Here is a 12012-nt window from a genome sequence, read left to right on the forward strand (position 1 = left end):
CGAACCCATTACACCACCTCCCCGGCAGAGCTAGAGCCGCAGAGACTCGGGCCACGCAGCAAGCTGGTGAGCGACGGTCAGCTCCAGCCGGCGGGCTCCGCGGCCCGCCCAGGCAGGGCTTGGGGCCTGCAGGAAAGCAGGACTGGCACGGGGGGCACCCCAGGGGAGGCCGGCACGGGGGGCACCCCAGGGGAGGCCGGCACGGGGGGCACCCCAGGGGAGGCCGGCACGGGGGGCACCCCAGGGGTGGCCGTCTGGGCTGAGGCCGTGGCTCTCGCTGTTTGCAGACTCTGTCTCAAGGTAGAGAGAGCTTCGTCTTGGACTCCAGCAGGTCAAGGCTGCCCTGGGGTAACTTGGGGTCCCGGGGCAGGAAGAGCGGCTGGGCCGGGGGCCTGGGCTGTCACCGGACCAGGCAAAGGGCAGGCGTGCGGGGAGGAGGTTGGGGCCCGGTCCCCGTCGCCCTCGGCATGCCGGTCACGGCAGTGATGGGGAAGGGCACAGTCGTGACCCCGGGGCGGCAGCCGGGCAGCCCCGACCCTCTGACCCCACGCTCTGAGGACATCTGCCGAGTGACCACAGGCCAAGTGGGCGGAGCCATCACCCAGACTTTGGCCGAGGGGTGGTGGTGGCGGCCATCGATGTGGCCCGCCGCTCAGCGGGGGGCGTGGCCAGGCCGCCCGCCCCTCCCCCCCTCGGGGCTGGGGACGCCATCCCAGCCACAGCCACTATGGGGGGGCCCCGCTGCCTGCCGGACGATCCAGGGCTGCTCTTGTCCCCTCGCCTGAGGCCCAGACTCAGTTTCCCCCGCCTGAGGAGGAACCGTAACCCTGTCACTAATTCTGAAGCTTCCCGACTACTGCCCTTTCCCCGTGAAGCAAGCCCGGCGGCATGGGCAGCTATGGGGGCTCAGGGCGGAGGCCCCCCCACACCAGCCACGCGTGCCCGACGCACAGACCCACGTGATGACCCCGGGGGACCCTTGCTCCGCTCCTGTCTAGAATCTTGTCTGTTTCTCGCTTAGGCTGGCTTTGAGCCAAGATCCTTCCGGTCTCCACCTCCCGAGTGGGTGCGGGTGGAACCCTTGCTACTCAGGAGCGTGAGATCTGAGGATCACAGTTCAAAATCAGCCTGAGCAGGAAAGGCTATGAGCTTTCATCCCCCGTTAGCCACCAAGAAGTTAGAAGCAGAAGTGTGCCCCAAGTGGTGGGAGAAGTCTAGCCTTGAGTGATAAAGCTAAGGGACAGCACCCAGGCCCTGAGTTCAAGCCCCAACACACACACACACACACACACACACACACACAGACACACATACACACAGAGACATATATACACACACAGAGAGGCACACACACACAGACACAGACATATACACACAGACACACAGAGACACATACACACAGATACACACACAGAGACACACAGATACAGAGAGACACACAGATACAGACACACATATACACACAGACATATACACAGACACACAAAGACCCATCTACACAGACACACAGACACAGACACAGAGACACAGAGACACACAGATACACACAGACACATACACACAGACACAGATACACATACACAGATACACACAGATACACATAGAGACACACACAGACCCACAGACGCAGTCTCACACACACACACACACACACACACACACACACACACACACAGACACGGGAGCCATGCCTTTGTAGCCCTTCTTCCTCAGGGACTGACCTCAAAGCTCTGTCTTGGACCATAAGACAAACACGGGCAGTCACCAGGAGACCCAAACAGAGCAAAACCTGGGTCCCAGGCTCGGCGGGGCACAGTTCTGGCCCTAGGTCGCCACCCCAAACCTTAGGACTGAGGGAAAGGGGGAAACGGAGGCACCCAGGGGTGTGTGTGGGGGGGTCCTGGTCACCTCTCAGCCGCACTGGGAAGATGCGGGCCTGGAGACCCAGGTGAGCACTGCCCCTGCTGGCCACACGCACGCACGCATGCACGCCGGGCTTCCATTTTACTAGGAAAAGCCAAGGCGCGGAATGAGATCCAAAGAATAAAATGATCAGAGAGCTGCTTGGCTGCCACCCCCTGCTCTGTCCGGCCCCCAACCCCTGCCCTGCCCTCCTCCCACCCCTCCCCTGCCCTCCCTCCCACCCCCTGCGGGAGACAGCAGCCTGATCAAGGTGTGATTTCCAAGCCCGTCATTTGGCCGCGTTTGATCCGTTTGCAATACACCACTTGGAAAATTTACATGCACGGTGGAGAACTTGGAATGTTCCGACGGAGACTAAGACTGCTTACGGGCAGAGATGAACCCCCTCCACCCCACCCCTCCCCCACCCCAGCCCCCCCCCCCCGCCCTCCACTCCTGCCTCCGGTCGGTCCCAAGGCAGCGTCCCCATGGGCTACCAAGATCCCATCCACATCTGGTAGAGCAGTGTTCTCCAAGTTTGGGGGTGGTAGTGGTGGTGATGGCATGTGCGTGCGTGCGTGCATGTGCGTGCGTGTGTGCGTGCGTGCGTGTACTTGCCATCCCTGGGGACTGAACCCAGCACCTGTGCTCCTTCTCAGCTTTTTCTCTCACAGATAGCACTCTACCTCGTGATCCACGTCTTTTTTCTTTGGAATGTAAACCTTTTATTCGTATATTGACGATACCAATCTTCCTTTAGCGTTTGTCAATATCACTTACTGTTTTTACTATAAAGGGGATGTACAGAGAGGCCCATGCCTCTTTTTTTTTCCGCTGGTTAATTGGAAATAAAGAGTCCTTGGGCTTTTCCTGCCCAGGCTGGCTTCAGAGCGTGATCCTGTGGCCTCGGCCTCCTAAGCAGTGAGGATTTCAGGCGAGAGCCACCGGTGCCCGGCTACCTATGTTGATGTGAAGTAGTTTTGACCGCTTGAACTTTCATTCAACATTTCAGAGCCATTCAGAAGTACTTTAGGATCCCAGTTATGACTTGCCAGCCTCAAGAGCTGCTGGGTTCTCAATCATTCCTAGCTTAGGTAAGGAAAGCAGCTTATGACTTTAACAGGAAGCAGTTCATTAAGAAATCCACAATGGCCCCGAACTTCTGAGGGGCAGAAAGGCAACACGAAGGCATTGGGGGGGGGGCAGGGGGGCGGGGGGGGGGCGAAGGTCGCGGGCTCCACACGATGCCCGACCCAGCGTCTCGGGCCGCTGCCGTCTCCTCTGCCGAGTGTCCGTGGGACGCGATGGCCTCGGTGGCCTCGCTCCCTCCCCCTCCCCCTCCATCTCCATCCATGGCGCTGTGCTCACGCCTCTCGCGCGGGCGTGACGGGGCTCCGACCCAGAGCGGCCGACTCGCCTGTGTTCGCTTCCTCCCTTCCTCCCAGGCGCGTCTGTGAGCTGTGCGTGCTCTGTGGCTGGTCTGTGTTTGCCAGAGAGGAGGGAGGGAGGGAGGGGGGAGGGAGGGAGGGCAGGCCGAGTCCTGGGCCCGCTCGGTTTAACGTCGTGCTGAACACTGGCCGAGGCCCCGTGGTGTCGTTGAGCCTCCAGGCTCGGGCAAGGGCTCCATGAGAAGACGGGGCCAGAGCGAGGGCGGCGGCGGGACACGGGAGCCCTCGCCGGGTGCCCGTGGCTCCCGCCCGGGATTCCCACCGCGCCGCAGGCCGCGACCCGGGAGCCCAGCCTGCCGGGCGGCAAAGTGCGTGACACCCTCCTCTCCAACGAGCCACCAGGAAACTGGGAGGGGCGCGTGGCCCGAGTGGTAGAGTGCCAGCCCGGAGCTGAAGAGCTTGGGGACGGGGACCCTACCCAGGCCCCAAGTTCAAGCCCCACGACCAAAAAACAACAGCACACAGAGACAGAGATTCTGTGGAGGAATTTAATGATTCCCACAGAAAACTATAACCCACGCAGACGGGAGAGGGGGAGGGGAGGGGGAGGGCGAGGGGGAGGGCGAGGGGGAGGGGGAAAGCAGGGAGAAAGAGCATTTAAAAAAGCCACTCGGGAGGTTGAGATGGGAGCAGCTCGGTTGAGAGCCGGCCCAGGAAGACAAACCCACGAGACGCTCAGCTCCAGCTAACACGCGAAAACCACAAGTGGAGGCGTGGCTCAGCCGGCAGAGCACCCGCCATGAGGGGAAGGGGCGGAGCCGGAGGGAAAGGCCCCGAGTTCAAATCCCAGTGCCAGACACGCACACACGTCTTCCCGGGACTCAGCCTCACACGGCTGGGGGTTTCCCTTCCCGTTTCTATCTCGTAGGCTGCTGCCCGCGGGCATGTGGGGGGGGGGGCGGGGCAGGTGTGCGGGGTGCCCCCCCCCCCGTGTGGGGCGGGGCAGGTGTGCGGGGTGGGGCGTCCCCTGCGTGTGGGGGGCGGGGCAGGTGTGCGGGGTGGGGCGTCCCCTGCGTGTGGGGGGCGGGGCAGGTGTGCGGGGTGGACCCCCGCCTGGGGGCCGCAGCGCTGGGCTGGGGCAGGGCGGGGTGCACAGGTGAGCGCTGTAGCCCCACCCTAGGGTTCTCCTCAGGACATGGCAGCAGCGGAGGTGGGGTCGGGACGTGGGGGGGTTGGGACGTGGCTGGGGGTGGGGCGGAGGTGGCGTCCGGGCGGCAAGGTCCGGCAGAGGGGGCAGGGCGGCCGCGGAGGCCATGGTCGCCGTGGACTCGGGTCCCCGCCCGTGTGGCCCGAGGGAGGAAAGGCAGAGCCCCAGGGCTGCGCTCTGCCGCCAGGGCCCGAGGTCCGGGAGGAAGGACATGGCGGCTCTGGGTCTGAGGCCCCAGGTTTGGGGGTGGGGGGCGGCTCCCCACACCTGCCTGTGCGTGTGCAGCAGGGTGGGGGTGGGAGGGGGGCAGGGACCGAAGAGGGGGCCCAGGCCGGAGCCGGACGATGACAACCATGGGGACAGGCAGCTGCCGCGGTGGCCTCACCCCGCCTTCCCCGGCCAGACACCAGCTACGGTCGGGGCAGCAGGTGCGGAGGGGGGTCTGGGCCCCCCATCTTGAGCCGGGGACGAGGGCGCCGTGGCTGCGCCCACCCTGGGCCTGGGCCACGCGCGGGCTGGGCGGCTGAACGCCTCGCGCGGAGGGGGGCTCACCGGCGAGTCAGACCCCGGGCCGGAGCGGGGGGGGGGGGGGGGGGGAGGGTCAGCCCCCGCTCCGCCCCAGGATCCTCCCTGTGATCCACTCCCACCGCCCCAGGAACAGGGCCCCGGCCTTCCCCGGCTCCACTGCAGCCGGGAGGGGCCCCGCGATGGGGTCCCCGCAACCTACGCTTCCTCCCGCAGACCTGCGGGCCGGAGCCCCAGCAGCCACGTCGGACGATGAAGCAACTGTGGAGGAGGAGGAAGAGGGGAGACCAGGAATGGAGCCCGGGCCCCTGATAACACGGGAGGGGGGCGGCAAATACCTGAGTGTGTGGGTCTCCTCTGTCACTCTAAGGGAGAGTGTGGAATTTTTACCTCCAACGTAAGAGGTAACGGCTGGGACTCGAATCTTTTTTTTTTTTTTGCCAGTCCTGGGTCTTGAACTCAGGGCCTGAGCACTGTCCCTGGCTTCTCTTTGCTCAAGGCTAGCACTCTGCCACGTGAGCCACAGCGCCACCTCTGGCCGTTTTCTGTCTATGTGGTGCTGGGGAATCGAACCCAGGGCTTCATGTATAGGAGGGACTTGAATCGTACAGCAGCACCAGCCTCTCGGGTCTCCGGCTGCTCTCAGGTCCACCGGAGGCTGCGTGGGGGACCTGCAGTGGGGCGCCAGCCCCCGGAAGCCCAGCCCGGAGAGGCCCAGCGCGCAGCCGGGCCGGCAGAGCCGCCACCGCTGGTGCAGGCGCGAGGCACACGAGTCCACCCGCTCTGAAGAAAGAGTTCAGGTTTATTTGCAGTAAAAACCGCGGTCTGCAAGAGAACCGACTGGCAACTGTACAGCTACTGTCCCGTTTCCGGGGTCTCCACGGGCCGTGGGGACCCCACCTCCCTGACGCGCGTGCGTGGGGCTCCCGGCCGGCCGGCCTGCCGCCTGCCCGGCGCAGCGAGAAACCGAAGCGACGCGAAACGAAAGGGCGCCGAGAGCCGCGCTCTGAATCCCCTTTCCCCAGTGTCTTCCGTGACTCACAGCTCACGCCGAGACCAGCTAAAATAGACATCATCTGCTTCTCGCTATTATAAAATCTCTGCCTTATTCACAGGTAACGGGAGGGACGGAGGAATTCATCACACACTTCCTTCCCCTTGGGAAACAAACAGGTCAAACAAAAACACAGCAAAACCAACGAAAACCCCAACCAGGGTCAAGCTCGAGGTCGGCACAGGACAGGGAGGGGCCGCCCCCCCCCCAGGCCGGGCGGGCTGAGCGCAGGGCCTGTGCAAAGTGCTGGGTGCGGCCCGCTCCCGGGCCCCAGAGCCTCCTCCTCTGGGCTGGCACCCCACCCAGCTCGGGGCTCCCAGCTCCCGGCTCCGGCTCCCCCGCGCACCCCCTCGGCTCCGGCCAGGCCTGAGCCCGACGTGGACAAGCAAGTCCGGGCCTCGGCGGCTTTGGCACGGAGCTCCCGAGGAGACGGGGTCACGAGGGTTTTATGCAATGTCGGGGTACGGAAAATGGGGGGGCGTGGCCAAGCCAACCAGAGGTCAAAGGCCAGGATACCCGGGAGGGCGGGGGGTGGGCGGAGGCACCCCAAGAGCACTTATTTCAGGTTGGCCACGGGCTCAGCTTGCGCACCGCAGGAGTCCCTGGGAGACTGGAACCGGAGAGCCCCACCCCCCGGGGGACCCCTGAAGAGGGAGGTGGGCGAGGGCCGCCTCGCACGCTCAGTCTTTCCAGACAGCGCGTCCCTGCGGCAGGACAGACGTTCTGGGGTGCAGGAGGGGCCCCGGAACGAGGAGCAGGTACCGTTGAGAAGGGAGGAGGGACTGGCGATGGGGCCACTGTTCGTTCCTGGGGCCTGGGCGGGAGAGGGGCGCCGGCCTGGCGCAGAGGGGCGGCGAGGGAGCCGGCGAGAGCCCCGGGACCCCCCCCCCCGACTCAGAGGCTCTCCTCCTCCGCACCCCGGGGCGGCCGCAGGCGGCCTGCCTCCGGCCCCATCTGCCTCCCAAGGCCCGGATCCCTCAAGAGCAGCAGAGAAGACAGGCGGCGAGTGCAGTGCCTGAGCGGATGGGGTGCGCCCCCCCCCGTCCCCAGCCCCCCCCCCCCGGGACGCCAGCTGTTTAGTCCTAGGCTCCTGAGCACCATCTCAGCCCGAGGGACAAACCGTGGCTGTCACCCACAGCGGCTGGCGGGGCTGGCGGGGCCCTGTCCTCGGGCTGGGACCAGTGCAGATTTCCTCTATGTACAAGGAGGGTCCCCACCGCGTGGAGGGACAGGCCACCACGGCCGGGCGACGGTCACGCACCCTCCCCGTCCCACTGGGCTGGCGACAGCAGAAGGCAGGTGAGCGTTTCCTTCGGGAGCTGCGGAAGAGCCGGCGGGAGACTTCAGAGCCGGGGAAACTCTCCCAGGAACTTCCGCACGTCCTGTCGTCGACCCCGCCGTCACTGGACGCCCTCCTCCTCCACGTACGTCGAAGGAAACCAGCCGATCTGGAAGAGACCCGGGCAGGGAGGGCGTGAGCACGGGGTGGTCGGTGGGACCGGAGTTCTCGGGGGCCCCGGTGGGGAAGCCGTCGGGCGGAGCCGCGGCAGCAAACCAGAAACACGCCAGCCTGGACTTGGGTGGGGTCCTCTGCCAGTCAGGGAAACCGAAGAAGGAAATCAGGCAGGTCCTCTGGGGGAGATCCCGTCACCAGGGAGCCGGCCCACAGCCGGGGGGGGGGGGGGGGCGGCGGGGGGGGGGGGCGACTCCCGGTGCACAGCGGAGAAAACCACAACGCAGCGACGCGGAACCGGAAATCAAGCGCCAATCTCAGCGGTGAAAAACCGTCACGACTGACGTGGAGACTCCAAAAGAAAGATCACAGGGCGGGCTGGGCCAGGCAGACGAGCAGACCGAGGCGCTGGAGGCGGCTCGCTAGAAAGCCATCGGGCAGAAGGAAACTAGAGCAGGAAGCGCGGGGGAGGGCGGGGGTCCCGTGGGGGAGGGCGCGGCGGGAGGGAGGAGGCCGGAGGCAGCTCTGACACTGGGCACACGCGTGGAGCACGCTGCCCACACAGCCCGGCGAGGCGGAGGGCTGGTCTGTCCCTCCCGCGCCCCCCGCGGGTGCGGCGAGGCTGGCTGTCGGCAGAGGAACACGAAGAACACGCTCCCAGAACACGCTCGACCTTTCTCAGAATCGATGGAAACCGGAAAGCGGAACAAGAGCTGAGATAAAACTCCTGCCAGCCTGGAACTCACACCTGGTGGGAACAGCCCTCGAAGAGGAGCGCAAGGCGATTCTTCCCAAGAGGAGAGCAGCACCCCCCAGAGAAGTGGCCGTTGGGGGGGGGGGGGGTGGCGGCGGACAGGCTTTCCTCTACGGGAAATGGCTGTTGGAAAGTCATCATGGGATTGGAGGACGTAGAACAACGTCTAACAGAACGCAAGCGGTATGTACGGGAAGAGCTGTCGGGCGGTGTTGCTCGGGGCATCAAAAGCGACGTCCACCCCGGGTCGGGACAGATGCACTTTTAAAAAAACAACGTAGTTCTGATGCGCGGCTGGTCGGAGCTGCTGAGTGACACACATGCGCGGACGGCTATGCTATGGCCCCGCAAAACTCTCACGGTAGTAACGTCACCCGCGGAAGGTGGCGGGCTCCGAGCCCCTGTCACAGCAGCCGGAGAGTCTGCGCTCCGCGCTCCCGGTGAGACGCTGAGGCACCGCAGGCGTCCCCACCAGAAACGGACGGCCGCTGTCCAGACACGAGCAAACCTCGTGACATAGTCCACCAAAACAGCAGCTCACCCGCACTCTCACACAAGTCAGTTGACCAGGGGCTCGCGGCTCACACCACCCTGGTAATCCGAGCCACTCAGGAAACTGAGAGCTGGGTTTACAGCCAGCCAGGACGGGAAACTCCAAGAGACCCTTGTCTCCAATTAACCAGCAAAGAGCAAGAACTGGAGATGTGGCTCAAGCGATAAAGCACCACCAATGAACAGCAAGAAAGCAAGGCCCAGAGCTGAGGCGACACACACACACACACACACACACACACACACACACACACACACACACGTCGGTCCTACAGGGAAGAAGAGAACAAGAATGCTCTGGATTAAAATCGCAGCAGGTTAATAAAACTGTGGTCTGGAATCCAGGCCCAGGGATTCAGACTCAGGATGCCTGAATCCAGGATCAGGGAAGGCCACCAAGGGAAAACGTGATTGTGAGGACTGGTGAAATTTGAATATGGACCGTGTAAGATAATTACCTTGAGGGGGAACAGACCTGGCCTTAGGAAACATGATTTGAGCAATTTATTCTCAAGTGGCAACAATGTACGAGTTCAGAGGGCGGCTGGGAAGTTGGGAGGGAGCTGAGTGCAAAGTGGTAACCTTGGAGGGACATAGCACGAAGACTCGTGTCAGAGGGTCTCTCAACAGCCAAGGCACGCGCCCCAACCTCTGAGGGGACCCGTTACATCACAGCAGGTGTCACTGACAAACCAAGCAAGGGGAACCGAGCAAGGACGACTGGCTAACCCCTAAGGAGAGAGAGAGAGAGGAGCTAAGTAATAAGTGTAAATGCTCCACACCGGCCCACTGAAAGGCAAAGCAGAGCAACAAGATGCCTACTTGGCTACTTGCCAAGCAGGCTGACTGGCCCTCTCAAGTCCTGTACCACGCCCTGTGGGTAGCTCAGCCCCAAAGAAGGCGAGGCATGTGGTACTCTGGTGCCCACCTGGGCCCAGCCGAGGGTCCAGAGGGACACCGGGTCAGAGGAACGGAAGGGCTCCGCGGGATCTCAGAGCGGGCAGGTGAGGAGTCACCGGTCAGCCTGGCACAGTGGAGGGGAGGGGAGGGGTGGGCCTGGGCGTGGACGGGGCTGAGCGGGCCTTAGAGGATGACACCAGCCCAGTCAGGGCACCAACGCCGCCCCACCCCCCGCCAGCCCTGCAGCCTCCTTTCCTGAAGACAGTGCTTGCAAGTGACTCAACTGTGCACTCGCCACAAAGGCAGCCTGACCAGAACCTGACGCAGGCGCCCGGTTTGGGGGGGCCTGGGTCCGTTCTGGGCTCATTCCAACGTGACCTGGGGCTTCATCCAAAGGTCCGGGGCCCATTCCCCCACAGCCCTCGGGGCTACCCCCTGTGGGGAGGAGGGGGCCCCTCCGTTGGCAGGTGCCCGGAACGGGCTGGTGTGCGGTGTCGGAGCCCGGCGGGGTCGGAGGGGCGCCCCCCCTCGGCACGGCGGCCCCACTCACCCGTCCGTTTGTCTCGCCCTTCCACCAGCCCTGGTCCCCGCCGATGCGGCTGTAGATCTTCACCACGTCCCCTTCCCGCAGCGAGAGCTCCCTCATGTCCCGGGCCGCGAAGTTGTACCTGGCCACGGCGGTGCCGATGACCCGTGGCGTGAACACTGCGGGGAGAGGCGGGGGCTGAGCCGGGCCCCGCCCCCGGGGCTGGTCCCGGGCCCACAGGGGGGTGGGGGGGTGGGTAGGGGGGGACGCGGAGGGGGCCCGGCGCCTCTGCAGGTTTGGCCCGTGTCTTTGTGTCTGATGAAGGCTGGACTGGGCACCACCCACGGGGCCGCGCCACGGCAATGCAGACTGTTGTGGGCAGCAGGGCAGGGCCCGCGCCTCATCCCTTACGGCCCCCGGGTCTGCCTAGCCCGGAGCCCACTGAACGAGCTTAGCCCGGAGCCCGACGCCCCCGAGCGGCCCGCAGCGAAGGGGAGAGGGGCTCCGGTCGTGGTGCTGGACGGCACAGGGGTACGGGCAACGGGCCCCGCACCTACGCCCCGCGCCGAGCCCCAGGGGCGCCAGCAGGCCACCGCCCACCCTCTCGCCATTTCCCACAACCGGAGGCCAAGCAAAGCTCTCCCCGGGGACGGGCTGGCCTGACACATCCTCCGCCGTGGCGGCGGTGGCCCGGCCCCTCGCCCCTCCCCGCCCGGCGCGCCCCAGCCGCGGACGGTCAGGCCAGACCAGGGCCGGAGAGCAGAGTACCTGACCAGAAGGGAGCGGAGGGGCCCTGGGGAGCAAAGCTGAGGCCCTGAGGACTGAGAAAAGAAAAGTTGTAGGAAGCACAGGAAGCTGCAAAGAGGCGAGAGAGAGCGTCAGGCGGGCAGCAGGACCCGGCGGGGCCCGAGGGGGGGGACGGCGCCGAGGGGGGGCGGGCGGGGACCCGGCGCTGCCTCGGGGCACGGAGGGAGAGTGGGGGGGGGGCTCGAGCCAGGGGTTGGCACAGCCGCCGCCCTGCACTGCCCTCCTCGCCCCTCCCCCAGCTCCGGGCCTGTCCCCCGGCCCTGGCCGGCTCGGCCCAGAAGCAAGCAGGCCCCGCGGCCCCACAGGCACCCGAGGGACGAGCTGCCCCAGCTCCAGGCCGCCACCTGCTCCGGGCCACGTTCAGGCGCAGGCGGCCTAGGACCAGGCCTCGCTCAGGGCAGAGGCCCCAGAGGCCCAGGGCCCCTGCCTGGAGCTCCCTGCCTCCTGCTGGGCAAGGTCCCCGGGACACAGAACCCCCACCTGGCATGGGAGGGGGCTGCAGGCCTGGGCCACAGGACCTGGGCAGGGGGCCGGGGAGGATCTGGGTCCCGGAACGGGGCGGCAGCGGGCACCTCTGGGCACGGGTTACCTGGCGACCGGCTGGAGGCCCTGGAGGCGGCGCGCTCCCGGGACTTGTAGGGGAACTTGAGCGTGGTGTCCAGCTGTTTGAAGCTCTCCTTGAGCGAGTGGCACTGGTAGTACTCCACCAGCTCCTGCAGGGGGCGCACACTCGCTGACACCGGCCCCTCGGCCGCACCCTCCCACCGCCTCGGGTTCACAGGGTGGGGGCGTGAGGGCTAACAGACGGATGACTGGCTCGCCCCCCCCCCCACTGGAGGATGCTGGGGCGGAAGACGCGCTACACTGCTGGCTGCCACGTCCTCCGCCAGGGGTCCAGCAGGGGACATGCCTCCAAAGAGAAGGGTACGCCACAGGGAACACGC

At 65.4% G+C, this 12012-nt stretch overlaps 1 protein-coding gene across 1 annotated transcript in view; it reads right to left on the minus strand.

Moving 5' to 3' along the window:
• Positions 1 to 6991: 6991 nt before the first annotated feature.
• LOC125353297 (guanine nucleotide exchange factor VAV2-like) overlaps positions 6992 to 12012 on the minus strand; it is a 33424-nt gene continuing 28403 nt past the window's right edge. The window contains exons 21-24 of the mRNA XM_048348862.1: positions 11658 to 11781; positions 11030 to 11116; positions 10286 to 10440; positions 6992 to 7524 (exon numbers count right to left, since the gene is read on the minus strand). Of these exons, the coding sequence (XP_048204819.1) occupies positions 7477 to 7524; positions 10286 to 10440; positions 11030 to 11116; positions 11658 to 11781 (414 nt within the window). The 3' untranslated portion in view covers positions 6992 to 7476. The remainder of the gene's footprint in view (positions 7525 to 10285; positions 10441 to 11029; positions 11117 to 11657; positions 11782 to 12012) is intronic.

Source organism: Perognathus longimembris, chromosome 1 (assembly GCF_023159225.1).
Source record: "Perognathus longimembris pacificus isolate PPM17 chromosome 1, ASM2315922v1, whole genome shotgun sequence".
Taxonomy (NCBI): domain Eukaryota; kingdom Metazoa; phylum Chordata; class Mammalia; order Rodentia; family Heteromyidae; genus Perognathus; species Perognathus longimembris.